The sequence below is a fragment of the Accipiter gentilis genome, chromosome 28 (assembly GCF_929443795.1).
Source record: "Accipiter gentilis chromosome 28, bAccGen1.1, whole genome shotgun sequence".
NCBI classification, from domain to species: Eukaryota; Metazoa; Chordata; class Aves; order Accipitriformes; family Accipitridae; genus Astur; species Astur gentilis.
The window spans coordinates 10,997,130-11,017,413 of NC_064907.1; the positions used below are offsets into that span (position 1 = coordinate 10,997,130).

The window sequence follows — 20,284 nt, forward strand, 5'->3', positions numbered from 1 at the left end:
CTTTTCCAAATAACCTTTCTTGTTTTTTTTTTTTTTTCCTTTTTTTCCCCCCTCTGAGCATCAATTAAATATTTGTGCAGAACAGTCCACAATGACTACAAGACTTTTAACAGAGTAGTAATACATTATATATTAGTTCCCGGTATATACGTATGCTTAGACTATGCTTAAACTTACAATCTCGTGTGCTGCTTTGCACTTAGCACAGAAATCATACCAGCAGGGGTTGCAGTTGCGCTTTGAAGTCACCATAAGTAGGTCTGTCCTGGGTGTCACACTTGTAACTGTAAATAATAGCAAAAGTCTCAGCTTTATTTTCAGCACAGATACTCCAAAATGATTTTTAATAAAATACAGAAAAATAGACACTTCCTAGCTATTTAAAATTGCTGTGATATCTCCATATTAGCCTTAAATATCTTAAAATACAGTCCCGTTTATTTTCTTTGTTCTCTTTGAAAACTTGCTTCAAATGAATGTTACTGTCATCTATTTTAAACAGATAACACTTCACATTTGTAGTCTTCATGTGGACCCAAACCAAAATAAGATACATATGCAAAGATGGTAAAATACCTCTTCAGTTCTAGGAATTGGTTAATTTTTTCTTTTAATGAATATCTGTAATGGATAATTGTATACTCAGTGTTGTAGTAACTGATGAGCTGTAGTTAGTTTTTCATTTTTCTTTGATCTTAAAATTTGTTTAAATTCTTAGAATTACTGTCTTAACTTCAGCGTTGGTATTTCAAGCATTACGTAAGGTGTATTTTGCCAATGTTGAGAGTCTTGAGTCTGTGTGACAGCTATCCCATCATCTGCAGTGGGCCATACCATGACAGCAGGCATCAAGGAGCTAATGAAGGTCTCCTGTACTCAACAAAGGGCATCTGGTTGAGCCACCTTCTGCCCCTTCCTAAGAAAATGAAGATAAAGTTCCCAAGCAAGTGCCTACTTAAGTATATTCTTATCCCACTCCTCGGCAGTCTCTGTTGCCATTGATCCCTTGTGCAATGGCTGTGCAGTTTAATCTAAAGAGAAAGAAAAAATGGAACTGCCTGATACTGATTTGTCACAGAAGCATAATTTTAATTTTGTCTACCACAGTGCACTCTGTCTTTTTAATAATAGTTAGAAGTGGTGGAACAAACGGGTATTTTTGAGCCAAGAAAGGGAATATTGCTATGGTAAAATCCAGAAGGGCTTCCGCAGGGGTGCCCAGAGCACTGTGTTCTTAGGTTTCATTTCTTCTGCTGCACTTTTCCTTTTCCTTTGTGATTATTCAAATGTTAATTGTGCTAGAACTTAAATTTCTTAAATTACTTTTGTGTGTGGTGGACTTCTACTATGTTAATGAAACAATTGAAAAGCATTCCAGGATTGAGAAATACATAGTAAATGTCATGCTGCTTCCCTCCAGGTGAAACACAACAGTTCAATTTTGGAATTATTAGGAAAGTTATAATGCCTGGTTTTGCACTAAATGAAAAGCTTGAATTCTTTGTAAAAAGACCAAATGTGTCTAGGGTGGTGGGGTTTTTTTTTCCCCGAAAGTGTTTCTTCAGAGTGCATTCCAGTATTTTAAGTTCTTCAGGAGCTTCTTGGTGCTCTAATCCTTAGCAATTCAGAACAACTTTCTCTATAAAAATGGAGTTACTGTCAAAGAATTGTTATATTATCAAAAATGTCATTTTGGAGCACAGAAGAGAAGAAGCTTTGTCTTGTAAGAGCTGTCACAACTTCTGGAAAATCATTCTCCTGGACAGCTCTAACTGATGTCTAAAAGGAAATTTATAAAAAACCCACCCATTCATTCTGAATCTCCCTGTCCTCTCCCAATTGCTTGCAATTTCTTAGAAAAAAATCACTTTGTAACTGAAGTTCACTCTTGCACTTAGCCTAATGAAGGGAGTAGGAAAGGAAAATTTGGGGGCCATTTTTCTTGTTTTATTTTTCTCCTTTTTTGGAGAAATTCTAGATAGCAGTTTCATATACCTTAAATATGCCCTCCTCAAAACCAAAAAGTAAATGGCACAAAGGCATTTTTCTACTTTAACTCAAATACAAACTTTAACTTCTATATGAATGTAATCCTCATTAAAGAAGAGAATTAGTGAAATGGCTACTTATGGAAGAAATGTTGTTTTGTGTTTAATTTTTTTCCTCAGTTGGTAAGGATTGATTAAAAACACCAAGTTTGTACTCATGAACTAAGTCCAGATGATTTGTTGCAGTTATCAGGAGACCAGTGTAAAGCATCTGGTTTTACATCTGTTTAAGCAGAGATCGGTTCTATTTTTTGTTAACATAAGCATGTACTGGGCCAATTGTTGCCCATTCACCTGCCCTTAGAAGCAGGGAATTGTAAATAGGTTGCAGACAGCATTAAACCTGAGCAGGGATAGGATGCAGAAGATCAGACCTGCTAAAGTAGATATCACTGCAATTTTATTCTAATAATTCTAGCACTTCTGAAAATGAGATTTTGAATCTTCAATTTCTTCTTCTTTTCAGATAATTTTCAAGCTCATAGATATGTCCGCTACAAAGACTGGAGTCTTCAATGTAGTCCTTAGTCATTGTTGTCGATCTTGGATATTTCCCACTATTGATGAGAGAAGTGCCTTGGCAAATGCATTCTTAAATGCTGGAAATTACTGTGAACTTATCACTGAGGCTTGTGTCTTTGGAACTGTATTTAGGAGAGATCAAAGGTATTAAAACAATATCTTCATTATTAATATTTGTTACAATTTTGTGCTCTTTGTTTTCTTTCAAACTTTGAGATAACTATTGAAAACAGTTTTTGTATGCTATTCTGCTAATTTTGTTGCTTTGTCTTCTTTCATCTGTGAAGACTTATTCAGGATGTGCATGCCTTCATAGAAAATCTTGGAGAAAAATGTGCAGCAAATGTTGTTACAGAAAGGTAATGATTTTGAGGATACATCTTACAATATTTGGTGTGAATTTTGTCTTCATTCTGATTGATGCTGCAATAGGAAAGATGCTGATTTTGAAGTCATCTTCTTATCATAGACTCATAGGATATCTTGAGTTGGAAGGGATCCATAAGGAGTATATTCATAACCTTTTAAAATATTGTTAAAAAGTATATACATCATATTATATTCATAATTCAAATAAAAAATGTAGAAAAATGCTAAGTATTTTCAGGAAATCCCACTTATTAACCTGAGTGGGACTGAAATAACTACTTCCTCATTGTTTCACCTCATAAAAATAATACTTTTTAGGATGCAGAGCTGATATGTACCTTATCATTGTAGGAAAGACAGTTAAGAAACTCAGGCTTTAACGCAGCTGGATTTGGAGCTTGGCCTTTTTAGCTTGCATACTGGCAATAGGCTGCCTCCAGGCTACTGGATTATTGAACTTTTTTGTAGTTTCACCCCCACCTTTACTCAGCAAAAGTCAGAGAAACCATTCTAACATAGTGTTTTGGGGAGAAAGTTCACTACTGTATTTTCTCCGAAGAGCTTCTTGGTTGCCAAATGTCTGGTTGTGACAGTCTGCAGCTGTGTGATGCTTTGTTACCTATAATGTCATTAATTCTACTTTTGGCATTAATTATTCCAGCTGTCCCTGAGTAACTAATAGGAATCGAGTGTTGTTTTGGACTAGAATATTTGACCAAAACTGTAAGCATAAATAAGTTCTTTTAAGATTACAGTTTACAGGCACAGAACTTCAAAAACTTTTTATGATACAGCTATTTCTGTAGAAAATTATTTTAAACACTTAGATGCTATTGAACACCTGTAGATAGAAGCAGGGGTGGGTTATCTGGAACTCACTATTTTTCTTCATCAACAATGAATAGACTTTAAAATTCTGGTTCTGGCTATTTGCATATTGTTTCACTACGGACAACTTGATGGCTGTATGTTCAAGATGATGTTTGGTGCTTTTTTTATAGTTTAGGAATTATCTTTATGTCTGAACGAGTAGAGTTTGATCTTTTTTTTAATTAATATTTTGCAGTACAAATCGAGATGACCACTATGTTCGGGTTTGTGCTATTAAATTTCTGTGCTTGTTGGATGGATCGAATATCTTGCATAAGACGTTTATGGAAGACATTTTCATCAAACTACTTGATAAAGTAAACTTCATTTTTCTTGGTATATAAATGCAATGTTAGTCCAATTATTAAAATACAAAGTATTTATATTCGACAGGATGTATTTACAGTTGTTTGTTTAGCCTGTCTAGATTTGCCCAGTAATACACTTTTATACCCTTTTTTTTGTTGTTGAGACAGAAGTTAATTCAGCCAAACCAAAGTAGTAAAAATCATTTTTCGGGTTTATTTCTCTCTTTTTAGTGGATTTTCTGACTTCATGGAACATTATCTAAACTGTAACCATTGTTCCATTAAGAATCTTCCTTCAGGCTGCATTTTGAAGTACCGCATTTCACTTTAACAATTGCAGACTACCTTTTAAATTGAAAGCACTATTGTCTCCTAATGACACCTTTATAAATAGAATTAATGGAGAAGGTTGGGGTCTGATTTTCATTTATAACATAGCTGCTTATGCATTGGCAGTAAAGTCAGTGGTAAATTACTACAGCTGCTAGTAGAACATCACCCATGCATTCTGGTACTGTAGAATTCTGCTTTGGTCTGAAGAACAAGAAATGGGTGGTCCTTCATTCATGTCAGTTAACTACTGGAGAAAAAAAGGATAATATTTGTGTTGTAAGATTGATCAAGTGGGAAAAGCGAGCTTTAAAAGTGATTTCCTTATTTGCTTAAATATGAAGCTTAAACAGGTAAAAATAAAGTGTATTTGCATGTTAATTATAATATAGGACTTGGATCACCAAATAATTTTCTTTTTAAAAAGTTAAGGAAATAATTTTGGGTGTCATGTATTTTTAAGGCCAAAATGGAGTATATAGGGAAAGAATTTAAGCTATGTAAGAATATGAATTTCAAATCTTTTTAAAGTTCCATTTATCTCGTCTAACTTTTTTCACATAAAACATGTTGCAGAATATCAATTTCTGTCTCAGAACTAGACCTGTTGTCACAAGCTGATTTAATTGATAGCATGACTAAACATTTTTTAAATGTAGACGCTAAAGCAGAAATGTTTTATATACTCATGTCTTCACTTAGGATCTTTAGTTCTTATGTAACTAAATGACAGCTTGAGTCTTCATGCTCCATTTTTACATAGTACTACCTTAATTGTTCATACGCAGTAGGTGCTGTAAATTCTTCAACTTTGTGCTGTTTGAAGAGTCTTAAAACCTAACGTTTTTTGTTCTCTTAAGTAAGACTATTAAGTGGAATTGTCTATTTTTTCAACTTTCTGAACTTCTCATGGACAAGCTTCAAAATTTAATTCTAAATAAATGCCATTAATATATTTCTCCTATTTTTATATTTTATATTTATATTTTATATTTAACACTGATACTAGCTGTGCAGTAGAAGCTGCTTTGTCAGTATAGTGAAGTATATTTCCATGTATTCAATTTTAAAGGAAGAATATGTAATAAACCTTTTAATTTGCTTTTAGGATAAACTGGTATCCAGATCTAGAACACGCTATTATGCAAACTCTTTACAGCATAGAATTAAAAACCGGGTATGGCAGACACTGTTAGTTCTTCTTCCAAAGCTTGACCAGGTATTGCTCTTCACTATGAGTTTTTAAATAAATACCTATTTTCAGGAATAATTTGGTGTCATGCAAACTGCATATGTTAAATTACAGCAGGGCATAAAAGGCATGTAATTCTGTGGCTGATGTAGAAGTTTTGTGTAGTCTCATTCGTTCAGTCTGAAGTCATAGATCTATGATGCATTTCTAGAGGTCACTGTAAACTGCTTCTTGAATTTGTGAATTACAGGAGACTGCTGTTAAAGCTAGCTAAAACTCTGTGCTGACTATCTGATTTAAAGCTTTTCATTTGGTAAAAACATTGCTGCTTTATGAACACTCAGAAAATTGAGACATTTTAGTTAATGCTTCTTCATAATAAAATATTTGAAAAGTGTAATAAAGAAATTAGATGGTTCTAAAATGTTTTCATGTGAGTATTAAAAATATTTCTAATATTATTATAAAGTGAAGAATGTTCTTTTTATTTAGAATTTTTTTCTTCGTGGAAATAAGTCTTAATATACTAAATTATTATCTGATTTTGTTTTCCCAGAATTTTTTGTGTGGAACCCTTGACAAAGTTTTTCAGGCTGGATTTGGTAACAATCAGGCATCTGTGAAATACTTCATAGAATGGATTGTTATCTTGAGTCTACATAAATACCCCCAATTCCTTAATAAACTCTGGGATTGCTTTTGCTATGTAAGTAAGGACTTTGGCATTCACTTGAAGAGTAATTTGAATGAAGAGGGTATAATTTGTTTTCCCATGCCTTATTTTCTGTGTATTTCAATTTTCCTTTAGAAGCAGTGGGTTTTTGAGCAGATCAAATTAACTTGGAAGTGAGTCTGAACTATAGCTTGAGACATTTAGAAATTTGTGATATATACGTGGCTGAAGACAAGTGAATTTTTCCAACTGAGAGATTTCCTTTTATAAAGTACTAATCTGGGCAGAGTAGAGCTGGCACAGTGAGTCAGAGTACTCTTCGCAGTCGCCAGTGTAAAAGCCATCACAAACACACGGATGTCCTAGATGCTGAGTTTGGAAAGATACCACAAAGTCACTTGTGGTTTCCACACCCAGCTTTTGTCTTCTGCATCTTGTTTGTCAGTGGGAACATGGCTCGCATAACGCATGTTCAATTTGCAGCTTTTAATATGGACTTCTTTCACAGTGGAGTTCTATAATGTGATTCCAAAACTGGAGGCAGGGTTTGAATTATGGTACCCAAAAGTTGTGAGAGTATTGACTGAGGAGAACTGACTTATACTAGTATTTCATTTTTATGTCTTGGATTCTTCTTTAAGTAATCACCCGTAAGAGTTGACCTGTAGAAATAGTAATTGTCTGTATTGATAACCTTTAATTTGTTAGCATTGTATATTTGGGCTGAGCAGAAAAAGTATGTACTTGAACCTCTTCCAGTGTATAGGAAGACATTATTTGCAGTGGTGCCTCTGCTGAAGCTCACCACTTGTAATAGTTAAATGTAGCTGTTTTCTTGCTTATCAAATAGCTTAGCTGCTACTGTAGGTTTTTTTAAAAGCCAAACAGTAGGACAAGAATTAAATAAAAAAATAGGAAAACTGTATATATACCTTTTTTGCCCCAAACCAGGCAGGTTTTTTAATACTGCTCTGAGGCAGCTTTGCTTGGTAGTGATGTGTGCTGTGGTTTTGGGGGTTGTTTGGGTTGGGTTTTTTTGCTGTGCAGGGGAAAAAATTTCTCTTTCGGTTCACAGTTCAACTTTTTTTTTTTTTTTTAAGTGCATGAGGATGCCTTGTCATGCCTATTTGAGCTGATGAAAAGTGCTGTCAGGGATGTAACCTTTTCCTATTTCAGAGTTCCTTCCAAGAGCTCAGGCAGTTGGAATTGCTATCATCTTAGTAGATGATAATCCATTGGGTCAAAGCAATCTCATGCTGACAACAAATGTACTGAATCACAGTGGGCCCATTCAAATAGAGCAAGTAGAAAACATGTAGATTTATGAAAAATGAATATAGATTGTATTTTTAGAGGCTGTCCTGGAAAACTTTTCAATTACTCTGAAAAGCATTTTCAGGATCATATTGAAAAATAAGCTGAACTTGAGGACCCAGTGCAATGCTGTGGCAAAACGGATGAATAAGGAGTATATCTGTGAACAGAAGTGGCAAATAGAAGTGTGGAAACTCATTTCTTCCAGTGCAGAGCATGGGTGAGGCTGGTGCTAGGCTATTCTTTCTGTGTCCAATACCCACATTTGTGATGACATGGAAAAGTGTGAGCACCGAAAAGAATCCCTGGGGTTTTTTATTGGGTTTAAGGTTTTCCGAGGCAGGCGGGGAGAGAATACAGTGAATTTGGGCTGAATTTTAGCTCATTTACGCTGCTGTATGCATCGTTCTGCTTCATGTGTTAGTAAAAAGCAAATAACATATTAGGAAAAATGAAATCTTAATAATATGAACTTCGTATTTTAGCAAGTTTTGCTGTGTAAACACGAAGTTTTTTTAATAGTGTTGATACTACTGCATCTGTGGAACATGTTGTGGAAACTTAGGGTATAAAAATGGTTTTTATGCATATTTCTTGTTAAATTCTCTTTTGCTTTAGGATGAAGAAAAGCTTAAAACAAGCATCTGCACATTTTTATCAGTGTTATCACACTTTGACATCATTCTTCAGAATACCTCGGAGAAGGTAAGTTTGACTAAAAGTGTTCATTCTTTATTCAGTTGCACTTTAAATGTATTTCTGAAATAAAAACCATTTTTGCAGTCTGTTTTCAAAACCTTTTTAATACCTACTTCCTACTAAGGTATCTTTTGATATGGAAAACACTAACTCTTCCTGTCCTGTCACCTCTGAAATATGTTGGACTTAAGAAAAATAGCTAAATGGCAGATGTTCTGGATACACAGGGCCTGATTACCTGTGAGTTTTTCTAGAATAGCTACTCCAGTTTTAACTAAACATGTGGATGCACCTGGGTTTGTTTTTCTTGCTGCTCTTGTTTAATCTGCATGAAACTGGCCAGAGATAACCTGGAAGTAGGTAATCTTTCTATAGAATAACAACACTCAAATATGGTGTTCTTTGGCAATACCTAGTTCATATCACATTTAGAATTCTTATTTGGAATTCTCAACTTTATTCTTGAACTTTAAAATAGAAGATGAAATACAGTCAGATGTTACATTAGGTCAACTACTTCCCATCTGTAGCAATCCAGGCATTTCTGGGTTTGGGGTGGGGTTTTTTTTGTTTGCATACATTTGCAATATCAGCTTTCTAAGTTCTAGAAAATCAGAAGTAAATAGAGGTTTCCATGTATGCAGAATAACTTTTAAAGCAAATTAATACATTTTCAAAGCACAAGTGGGGCTGTAGGTCTGTGCCCTAGTGAGAAGGAAGGAAGGAAATCAGGACCATGTTCTGAATCCTGCATTTGCACATATATATACTGCTAAAACTTTGGACTTTCTGAAAGGCTGGTTTTTTTTGAGGAAGCCACTGTTCCTTGGGCCACTCTTACTTCTCTACTTCTGAATGGCACATTAGGACTTAACATAAATCAAAGAAACTGCTTTATCTTTGTTTTTTTTAGAAGCCAGCTTTGAAGAAAGCCCTCATAGTTGTTCTACAGTGGTGTTTCAACCATAATTTCAGTGTTCGACTTTATGCATTAATTGCCCTTAAAAAAATTTGGGGTATGTGCAGACTGTTGCATGTGGAAGAATTTGAAGCTCTGACACCGGTTATTGAATCTAGCCTTCAACAAGTGGAAAACATGCATGGCACGGGGTTAGTAACATTCTTCTGACTTACAGCTTAATGTTGTTGTTCTGAGCCATTTGCAGCAAGTCTAATTTTCTAAAATAGCACTTGATAATTTTTGTGGGGCTTTATAGATTTTTTTTAACTTTTTAAAAAGAAACTGAAAATTGAAATCTAATTATCAGCAAAGAAAATGAAGTGTTAATTCAGTGTAGCATTGCAATCTGAAAGCACATGAGGAAAAACTCAAGGCATGTTTGAACAGTGCTCATAGTTTAGAAGTGGGGTAAAAATAGTCGCAAGTGCTTAATTTTCTTACCTGAGGGGTTTTGAAGCAATAACATTCATTCTTCCAAACTTCTTGATACCAGTAAATTCTCAAATATAAAAATCCAAAATGTTTTTGGTGTTAATATTTGAAAATACTTCTGTGGGAGAAAAATGGATAGGGAAATTAATTTGGATGATGATTAAATGAACTTTACAGAAATACTTTTCTGCTTACTGATTTGAAAATACAACAATTCAGTTAAATTTTGTACTATCTGTGTGTTTGTATCCTTTTAGCCCAGTTTGTAGGAGTTAATTAAAATTATTTAGAATTTGTGACAGTGTTGTGAGCGAACATAAACTTGGGACTGATGCTGATGGACTTTTTTTTTTTTTTGGAGAACATTAATATTCATTTCCCTGATCAGTTTCACTGTTAAATCACCCAGGTTGGTATGTCAAGACATGGGATAGAAAAAAAGCAGCAGAGGGAGGAGTCTGCTTTTTTTTCTTTCTTTTTTTTTTCTGACAGCTAAAAGTTGTCACTGAACCATAAGCTGGTATTCAGTTTCCTTCAGAGGCCTAGATGGGATGCTCCTTCTTGCCAAACTTAGTTCTTTTGATAATAGAATTTGGAGACATGTTATGGGCCTTTCTTGAAACATAAATAAAACTTATTTCCTGAATACTGGGGGTTTGGGGGTTTGGTTTTTTGTCTTTTTTTTTTTTTTTTAATGGGTCCATCCTTAGTTGTTAAAATGTTTTCTTTCTCATACAGTATATAGTAAATACAATAAGGTTGCCCTATTCCAATTTGACAATTTAAAAAAAAAATAATCCAGTACGTTGCTGCCTTTGTGCATCTTGCATTACTTTCTGCAATTGCAGGAATGCTAGAAGGAACTGGCAGCGAATACAAGATCACTTCTTCTTTGCAACATTTCATCCACTTGAGGATTATAATCTAGAGGCAAGTCAGACTTTTGCTGATCATTGTACTTGTGTAGTTTTACAACTATATTTTTGTTTCTTTTTGTATGCTAATGTAGGATGAATAATGATCAACTATTATTCATTTAAAAGTCTGAAAAATTACTTTGTCTAAATTGTGATGGATTTTAGACTAAGACTGCAGCTTAATTCTCCAATTAATATTGTGTTAAAAACATGGGTTAATTAAGAAGAGGTATGTGTGATGAATGTGCCCGTCTGTGTGGGAGTTAATCAAGTTTTAATTTGTGGCTAGAAAAGTTACTTGTAATAACTGTAGAGCATCTACTTAATTGTATGTAGTCCATTAGGATTTTTGAGACATCTCCTGTTCTTGGAAGTAACTTGAGGTTGCTTAACTAAATTGCTGTTTGAAGTGAACGGGATACAGATGTATAACTTCTAGAGCATCTTTCAGCTGTCCTTTTTGCTATAGCTTAAATAACTGACAGCAGAATAAACACTGAAGGAAGGAAGGTAAAAATAAGGGTGCAGATAAAAATAAGAGGTAGAGGAACTAAGCTGAAAATACAAAATAAACATGAATGTGAAAAGGGCTACATGTGTTCTTGCACAAACAGTGCCATCTTTCAGAGAAGGAATTTTATTTTTGTTTTAATCCATCTTCTGTGAAATATTTTTCTGAATATGCTAGCTATGAGTTCACAAGTGCAGAAATTAAAATCCTGAACAAGAAAAAAAAACAACCACCAAAACCCCAAGGCTAATACTTGTTAAGTATTTAAATGTATTCAAGGTACATCCTCACCTTCATCTTGAGGGTGGATTGGGGTTAAAATGTCTGGGTTTTAAACTCTTCTTCTGATTCAGCCTTTCTCTTGGGGTGTGTGTTTGTTCCTCCTTGATAAATTGTGGTTATCTGTATTGCTAGTGCTGAGTTGGATTTTACCACTAGATTTTAATGCTTTTGACTACATTCCTTTTGACATTAAATCAACCTGCATTCTTTACTAGAAGTTCATAAGAGCAACTGAAAACTCTTTAGTGTTACGTGTAAAACATTTTCGCAAGATCTCTGTACTGAGAAGCATAGCGTTAATTCTTTGGTATTCTAGAATTTCAGAACAATTATCAATGCAGATCCTTGAAAAAGGTCTAATCAAATAGAGAAAGAGACTAGATTTATGAAAGTTACATATAAGGTGAAGAGTATTGAGAGATCTATTAGTAAGTTATATCAAGTACCAAGAAAAAAAAGTATTAAAATCATAGAATGCTAGATAAGATGTGTGCAATAAAATTACCAGAGATTAATTTATTAACTGTTTTGCTTGCTGTAGTGGTGCTCTGCTAATAACACTGTGTTACATTGCAGACAATATTTTATACTCTTCCCCGCCTTTCGGAACTAGCTGAAGATGAATGGATCACACTCTCTAAGTTTGACAGATTCACTGATGTTCCTTTGCCACCAGCATTTCAGTGGTATCATTCTCGAACAGAACTTTGTGATCTGAAACCAAGTGACTGGTCTCAGCAAGACATGGGTAAAATATAGCTAATCTATATTAAATACAATTATTTGTATGTAGTAGCTGTATACATCTGTATTCAATCTGATCTCTGTTTTTCAGCTGAAGTAGAGTTGTATCTATGTGAGCAGAGTATATACCATAAAATAATAGTAGATAGATGACTACTGGTGTCTACAGTATGAAGCAGTAGTTTCACTACCACTTGCATATCCATATTACTGCTTGTTTTTATAGGTTCAAATTCAGCTGAAACAGATAGCCAGACAGAATGGACTGATGTTCAGAAAAAGATTATACCCTGGAAAAACAGTACTCCTAGTTTAGACCTGGAAATGGTATTTCAGGATCGTGCTGCTAAACTTGGTAAATCAAACAGCAGGCTGATTGTGGTGGCTTCACTTATTGATAAACCTACCAATTTAGGAGGTAAGGTTGACTGCACATTTTTAAACTTTTATTTTAGACCTTAGATCCCACTGGGATAATAATGAATTTCATCTTATGTTGATAATTAGAAAATTATTTAAATACTGCTCAGAAAAATAGATCATTATTCTGAAAAAAACTGGTAATCAAAAGAAATACTACCTGCTTCAGAAGAAGAGGTCTCCTATACTTAGTTTTAAGGAAAAAAAAAAAGTATTTACACATAGCACGCATTAATTTAATTAAATAGAAATTGCTGTAAATCATGCTCAGTTTTTTACTGTTTTTATATTCTTTGTTACAGTTGAGTTTTTCAACTGTGTATGCAGTTAAAGGAAATAATTTGCTTTTATATTTTTTTTCTATAACAATTAAACCAAATCTTGTAGACCTACTAGTTTCTCATGACTGTTGGACAGGAAAGTGCCTGTTCCTGATTAAGTACTCCTTCACAATGCCATGCAAGCCGTGATACAATCAATCCTGCAAATACTTTATTGCATTGTGCTTGCTGTTGTTAGCAGTTTAAATAACTGCAGTGAGACTATTAATGAAAAATAAGCCTTCTAGTTGGTGCTGTCTGCATTGGAATGCTGTAATGTGTCATTCTCTCAAGCCTTTCATTTAACAGGTGCTAGATTTAGAGCTTAAGCATGTGTGTGTGTCCGTCCATCCCTGCTGAGGCTTGTATGCTGACCCATTACTTTGTGTAATTAGTATTGTAGAAGCACGTTGTCAGGCTTAGTGCTTTTCTAATTTTTATCTTTATGCTAAGTTACAAAATGGTTTTGTTTGGTTTTATTTTTTTTTTTCTGGTAAGTTATGTGGAACAAGGTGTGGCTTGGAACAGAAACACCTGAAACTGTTTAAAAATAAGAGGACTAAAGTAACCATTTCTCTTTTGGATTCTTTGTCCTTTTACACTTGCTAAAGTATTCTGGCTTGGTGTTTATTTTCTACACAAAAATGACTAATTCTTCTGTTTGTAGGTTTATGTCGTACAAGTGAAATATTTGGGGCGTCTGCACTAGTTGTCGGCAGTCTTCATTATATACAGGATAAGCAGTTTCAGCATCTTAGTGTTTCTGCAGAGCAGTGGCTCCCCCTTGTTGAGGTGAATGGAAACATTTTTATAGCTAAAAAGTGTACTGTACATCTTCAGTTCATCAGATGCATAGTGCAGAGTCTTTTTAACTTGCAAAAATTAAGTTTTTATTTAACAGAAGTTTCCACTGTTATCTCTGAGACTTAATCTTGAGCATTTTGATATAAACTTTGGGTCAGCCTCGTAAAAGAGAATTTTAAAAATACTTTTAATTTCTTATTGCTGTGATAAACTGATTATGTGAGCTGTCATTGCTGCATCTTTCTCTGTGTTTTATAGTGTTGGGTTGGAATTTAATGTTTGTTTATAAAAGTTGAACAACACTTCATTTATCTTGCTAGGTCCATTGCTTTTGGTAACTTCATGGGGATAATCTTTGAGTTTGCCTGAAGCTAACTTGTGCCGAGCTTTTAGAACCTATTATCTAGCTTATAAAAATGAGGGTTTCAACCTATATATTTAGTATTTGGTAGAAAATATGTTTGTGATATTTTATAATAATCAGTTTTTCAAGATAAGCTTTAAGTCATCTGAAAAATTCAGTGCAAATTTTTCTTCCCCCCCCGCTATTTATTTTCAGCCTATTAAGATTTTTCTTCAGAACGAAATAGCTGTAGAGCGTTTTGCCTAAAACAGGACGCTTTTGGACACACGTCATGCCTAGTGTCCGTACAGAAATGTATTGATGATACAGTTTCTGTTGCATGAAGAAATTGGCATTTAATACAGATAAGCAGTTTAGAGACTAGGATCAAGACAGCTAAGAAATTCTTCACTGCAAGCTGTCACAAGTTGTAATGCAGGCATGTAAGGCACCTCAGCTTCAATACTGGCTGTTGTATTGTTTGGGGAAGGAATTCCAAGTTAAATAACTGTGCACCTTGTCCCTATGCAAGAGTAATTCTTTTACATTCAAATGTAAGGCTTGGGGCTGTCAGAAGCATGGAAAAGCTTTTGTTCATTGTATTTGTGGAGTATGTTTTTGTGGCATTACTTAACCTCTTGTGCTATTGCTGAAGAGCTTTTAAAATGTTAAGCTATATATATGGACAGAGTCTTTGGGGATAAAAGTCATTCATCTTAAAAACTGTCCAAGTAGATTGATTTTTACAGTAACTTCAGAAGTTTACAAATTGTGATATTTAAATAATGTATATTTCTCTTTACGTTTGATGGACAGGTGAAACCATCTCAGCTTGTTGATTACTTACAGCAGAAAAAAATGGAGGGCTACACTATTATTGGTGTGGAGCAGACAGCTAAAAGTTTTGATCTTACAGAATATTGCTTCCCAGAGAAGTCACTGTTATTGCTGGGGTAAGAACACGCACTTTTTTGTAAATCTACCTCTTGCAGCCCACCCCTTCTACTAGTCAGAGTGTGGTCATATGAAAACCAAGTGACACTGGTAAAGGTGGATTTAGAATGGGAAGTGATTATGGAAACAGCAGAGCTTGGTTTTGTGTGCCAAGGAGTGGGAGGTACTGATACCTGCTCCTGAATGATCCTTTTCCTTGTACTTAATAACCTATCTATACACTGTAACTCCTTTTTTTATGGGTAGAGGGAGCAACAGCATGGATTATAGTTTTCCAGGTGTGATAGAGATGATGTCCGTTCACTTTAGTAATATGGGGCCCTATATGTGTAGGCTGCAGTGAGCTCAGCAAGGAGGGCTGCCTGTTTGCCCTTCTTGACTTGGTGAGGAGGACTGGGGCAGAGTGCGAGCATGCAAAGCTGGGAGATGCTTTAAAAATTAAGGATGAGGCACAGGATGAACTAGCAAGTTTTTGCAGTACAAGCAGAGCCTGGGAAGACTTCAGAGAAAAGCAATAATCAGTTCCTGTAATTGGGCAAGCCTCAGATGTGACAAAAGGGTGGCTACTTCAAGAAATCTAGAGGAAAGTGCCTACGAGTCAGAAAGCTTCTGGAATTGCAGGGCCACCGAGTGAGACCAGGAGGAAGGGCCTGCCTGTCGTTTTAGGACAATATATACCTGTTTTTCAAACCTTTTTGTATGTAGATTGTCTTTAGAATGTATCACTTTGTTCTTTTCTAATTAAAAACATAGTTCCAATTACTGATAACCTTTGGTATCTTCTGGTGTGCTGATTCTGAGGAGGTGAAACATTTTCAGTTCAAGGCTTCAGTCAGTCTTGACATTCCCTCATACCAAGATCTTACTGAATGTAAAGCAGGCAGTTGAGCTTCCCTGCTGTGCCAGCAGCTTCATGCCCTGGTCATTTCATCTATAGCTGTTTATTTCACTGTACATGGATAGCTTCAAAATAAAGGCAGAGAGGGAGTCCTTGTGGTCCTATTGTTGGACCAGTGATGAAGTGCTCTACCAGTTTTCCTACATCAAAGCTTAGTCAGTTTTCCCGTTTTCTTTGTATCTGTAATGTATTACTGCTTAAAAAAAAAAAAAAAATCATTTTTTTGCCCTCATCAGTTGTATTGAGGGCAGATGCGCTGTTTCTCAAATGGTGTTTGGATGCTGTTGTGACTTCTGCATCTTCTGCTTTCTGGAACACCCTGTCTTCTCAGATACAAGTTACTGTTTCTTCTTTAATAGAAACGAACATGAAGGAATCCCAGCAAACCTGATTCACCACCTGGATGTCTGTGTGGAAATTCCTCAGCAGGGTATTATTCGATCACTCAATGTTCACGTAAGTGGAGCTCTGCTGATTTGGGAGTACACAAGGCAACAAGTGATCAAGCAAAAACAACGACAATAACTGCCAGGAGTTTTGTGCCTTACAGTGCAGCTGGGTGACTTCCTACGGTGCTACAACATGAAATACTGAATAGATGAGATACAAACTCAGGGTGAATGAGGATTCTTAAGTTTTGCATGTTTTGTTCTCTGTGGTGTTCAGACTGACTTTTAAATGCCTTAATACTTTACCTCCTTAAATAAAACTGTTGCATTGGAAATAAATACTATTTATATTGCAGGTGGTGTGTGTGATTTTTTTTTTCTATTAGAACATTAGCATAGTACCATGAACAATCCCAAACTCAAAACATAAGATTTTTACTGCAGTTACTTCAATTGTGATGACCATGCTTGAAAGGGAAGTGGTACCTTCCTGTAACCACAATCAAAACTTACTGTAGCCGAAGTATTTAATGCCTCCAGCATCTAGATATACTAGGTTATGTAATTTTTGCAAGGTAAATTCACATATGTTATTACATTAAATGCTGCCCCTTGTTTAAATGCCTTCCACAGTCAAGTTTACTAATCCTGCTCTAAACAGTCTATCTTCAAATGGAGTTGCATCGGTAAGGTAATGAAAAACACTCAATTGTACAAAAGGCCATAATGTGTGAATTGTGATAAATAACTGCCATACTTCTAGCAGAGATACTGATTGAAAACTGTCATCGCTAATGTAAAGCTTCCTCTTGCTTATAAAAAATGAGCACACTCAAAATATGTGAGTTATCATATGCACAGGATGCATTAGGTCTTCTAATGGCTGCTGTTTTATAAACTGATGCCTGACTTAAGAGCTTAAAATACTTTGAAATACTTGGTTAACAATAAGTATATTATACCACCACCTCCTTTTGACAAGAAGGGGAAATTGGAATGGACTTTTTTTTTTTTAAGGAAAAGCTTGCTCACTTACTGGAAAACAGTTTTATTGTTCTCTTTAGAATATGCACATTACACTATTAAATAATCATTTATTCCTGTGAAACAATTTGACTAATTAGGCATTCAAAACCTTAGTCTTGTGAACAGCCCTGAACCCCAATTTCTTTGACACATACTCATGAAAAAGCTGTCCGTGGCCATCTTTTTTTCAGCAGATGCAAGAGACCTTGCAACAAGAACAGCAGCCTGCATTTCTGGGAGATGGGTTACCAGTTCTTGAGCTCACGTAGCTGCTTCTGCTTTCTCATGCTTCTTCCTTCCATAGTTATCCTCACTAGATTTATTTTGAAAGCAGAGTACCTATGACTTTCCAGCAGCTTCTGGAGGATGATAGCCTTCTGTTTCAAGCTTTCTTTTATATTTTAAAAAGTCTCTTCTTTTGTCAAAATGTTTAACCTGTTTAAAAAGAGAAAAGATGTTCATCAGAAGAAAGGGCTTTGTGCATCACAACAAGACTAAGGAATAAAGAGTCTCTTTGATCACTGAACTTAAGGATGACTTTAATTCAATACGCTAGTTAGGAGTTTCTTTCTCTGTTGAAGTAGAAGACTAAAGAGTGGAATGTGTTTTTTGTGGGTTTTTTTTACCATTTTGAAAGTGCACTTTGGTTTTCTGTCATACCCCCCCCATTACTTCCATGAACATTAAAAAAAGCAGTCTATTGCTTTGGTACTTTCACTGCTATGAACAAAGACTATTTGTAATGCAAAGATAAGTCCAGCAGCTTTTCTATAGTATCACAAACTATGCAATGTTTGTATTCAGTGCTTAGAGCCACTGCTGTGCCTGGTGCAAAGCGCTGCAGATGAAACCATCATCACTGGAGGTGACATGGCAGAACTGCAGCATTCAAAGTGTCAGTCAGTACAGCAACTGTGAACGTACTTGGGTTTTTTAACTGACTTCAGTCTACTGGCTCCAATAGGAACTGGTCAGCCCCTCAGCCGCCCCTGTTACTAAAAGGCAATGCCTAGTAAAAAAGTTAAGAATTACAGCTTGAGCTTAGGAAACTAAAAAGCACAACATGGATAAATTACGTGTAAGTGGATGGTTGTGAAATTATACTGCGTGAAGGCGGCTGTTTTTACGCACAAGAAGCTATTGGATGCCAGTCTTAAGACGCCACGAGTCTCCCAGACCTGTGCGTCACCTCCCTTCCGTATTAGCCCTTCTTCTTTAGTAATGGTAATTTCTGTGCACTTCTAAAACCCTCCGAGTATCTTTCAGAACTTCTTAAATTAGACAGTAAGCCCGTATGCTTGCATAGTTGTGTCTTTATCTGAAACTTTGAGGTCGCACTTTCCTTTCCCTTTACGCTATATGCTACTGTCCGTAGTTCCCGGCCCAGTCGGTGGTTTTAATTTCCCCGCAAAAGTCTGCAAGCCAAGTTACACTTGACGAGGGTGCAGGCTTATCTCTGAGAAAGCGTAAGGCCGCGCTCGTTCTGCGGTCCGAGAGGCGGCCGTTGCCGCCGTGAAGAAGGCGAGTGCAGTTCCTTGCCGGTGCTGGCTGCCACTAAGGCCCGAAGGAGCGCGGCGTGCCCCTAGCAGGGGCTGCGGGAGGCCGCGGCGGCTGCTGCTCACCCACTGCTGCGGACAGCGGGACTCGAAGGACAGCCGCAGCTTCTCGCACTGGGAGGCATCGTCCCCGTGCCTATCCAAGCACTGCCAGAACTCGTCCCGGGCCCCCCAGCAGGCCTTCCTCTCCTCCATCGTCGGCGCCGACATCTTCACTGCCGACCTGAACACAGAACGGCCGTTACCCGAGACCCCGGGCCGGCGGCGAACCCTCGCCGCTTCCACGGCGGGGCCCGACGCCGCCCTGCCCGCCGTCCCAAGGCACCGGGGGAAGGGGGTGCCTGAGCGGCAGGGAAGGCCCCGGGCCCGCACCGCACCGCACCGCACCGCACTCACCCGCCGGCCCCGGCCCCGGCCTCCCGCGGCGAAGGTCGCGCTGCCGGAAGCGGCGTGACGCTTTTCTTAGTGCGCAGGCGCAGCTCCGGCAGTCCCGGGTGGGATTGGCAGGCGGGCCGGTTGTCCCGCCCCCGAGGGCCGGTTGTCCCGCCCCCGCGGGCCGCCCCAAATCCTCCGGGCCGCAGCCGTCCCGTCCCCGCAGGCCCTGCCGCGGTGCCGTTGTCCGCTGTGAGGCGGAGGAGAGGGGGCCGTGGGCCGGCGGGAGGCGTGTTTAAAGCCCCAGCGATGGTGGGCTTCGCGGGCTGGTCCGCAGCTGTGCCCACCCTACAGAAACCGCCCCGGGCGGGCTTGTCTGACGGGCCCTGTCGCTACGTCAGGCTGATAATAAAAAAAAACCAAGGAAGAAGAAGTGGTTTACCCCAGTGGAAGAAAAAATTTACCCGTCGTAAGGGTGATAAAATAATACCAGAAGCCTGAGGGCTGGCCGGGTGGGCGCCTGGTGAGCTCAGCCCAGCAGCAGCACCAGGCCTGAAGCAAGTAGTATCCAGGAGCAAACTCCGTTTCGTTGTTTTCTTCAGGATTCGGTGGCGTTTCCTCGTGGCAGTCCCTGTGGCCGAGGAATTGATAAGTCTTCCTTTTCCACACCAGCCTCCTGGAAGTGCAGACCAGTTTTGCAGTTTCCAAAGGGATGGCGTGTGTTGTCATAGTAATGCGCTGCAGTTTGGGGAAGCGTGACATTTTGGCAGCTGGGAAGAGCCTGACTCTGCGAGGTGCTGAGTCCCTGGCAGCTCCCCATCCAGCAGCTTTGCCAGGAGCTTGTCGATAGCCGGCGCTCCTGGTGTGTGCGGCCACTGGGCAGCCAGGTCGGGGAGCGGGTGTAGCTGTCGACCTACCTTGAGCTGGGTTTCTTCCTCAGATAATGATTTCTGGTTGTTGGTGATGGGCATGCTTTTCTGGTTCTCCTTGCAGGTGGCTTGGTTGTCTCGATACAAGGAAAGGTATTTTA

General features: G+C 37.6%; 2 protein-coding genes across 5 annotated transcripts in view; one reads left to right on the forward strand and one right to left on the reverse strand.

Annotated features, from left to right (window-relative positions):
* Positions 1–16,655, forward strand: part of TARBP1 (TAR (HIV-1) RNA binding protein 1) — a 39,660-nt gene extending 23,005 nt beyond the window's left edge. For 2 of the 3 annotated variants that reach the window (XM_049830814.1, XM_049830815.1), the window contains exons 18-30: positions 2,515–2,714; positions 2,858–2,929; positions 4,006–4,126; positions 5,556–5,666; positions 6,196–6,345; positions 8,245–8,331; positions 9,239–9,435; positions 10,567–10,648; positions 12,005–12,176; positions 12,399–12,590; positions 13,580–13,704; positions 14,876–15,012; positions 16,271–16,655. In XM_049830814.1, the coding sequence (XP_049686771.1) occupies positions 2,515–2,714; positions 2,858–2,929; positions 4,006–4,126; positions 5,556–5,666; positions 6,196–6,345; positions 8,245–8,331; positions 9,239–9,435; positions 10,567–10,648; positions 12,005–12,176; positions 12,399–12,590; positions 13,580–13,704; positions 14,876–15,012; positions 16,271–16,436 (1,812 nt within the window). In that variant the 3' untranslated portion in view covers positions 16,437–16,655. The remainder of the gene's footprint in view (positions 1–2,514; positions 2,715–2,857; positions 2,930–4,005; positions 4,127–5,555; positions 5,667–6,195; positions 6,346–8,244; positions 8,332–9,238; positions 9,436–10,566; positions 10,649–12,004; positions 12,177–12,398; positions 12,591–13,579; positions 13,705–14,875; positions 15,013–16,270) is intronic. The other variant, XM_049830816.1, reaches the window with a different exon arrangement.
* Positions 16,656–17,332: 677 nt separating this feature from the next.
* LOC126051508 (cytochrome c oxidase assembly factor 6 homolog) lies at positions 17,333–19,327 on the reverse strand. 2 transcript variants are annotated; one of them, XM_049830817.1, is made up of 3 exons: positions 19,279–19,327; positions 18,758–19,105; positions 17,672–17,761 (listed from the first exon to the last, which is right to left on the reverse strand). In XM_049830817.1, exons 2-3 carry the CDS (start codon positions 19,090–19,092, stop codon positions 17,728–17,730), a joined length of 369 nt encoding a protein of 122 aa, XP_049686774.1. In that variant the 5' UTR covers positions 19,093–19,105; positions 19,279–19,327; the 3' UTR covers positions 17,672–17,727. The 2 variants fall into 2 exon arrangements, with proteins under 2 accessions (XP_049686775.1, XP_049686774.1); XM_049830818.1 differs by lacking the exon at positions 19,279–19,327 and having other exon boundaries at positions 17,333–17,761; positions 18,949–19,263.
* Between the last annotated feature and the right edge of the window lie 957 nt (positions 19,328–20,284).

Bases quoted from the DNA above. Each gene is read 5' to 3' on its own strand.
- LOC126051508 (XM_049830817.1), bottom strand. From the start codon at position 19,092: ATGTCGGCGCCGACGATGGAGGAGAGGAAGGCCTGCTGGGGGGCCCGG. The intron at 17,762-18,757 runs GTAACTTGGCTT...CTTTTTAAACAG, and splicing joins AGCCTGCACCCTCGTCAAGT to GTTAAACATTTTGACAAAAG.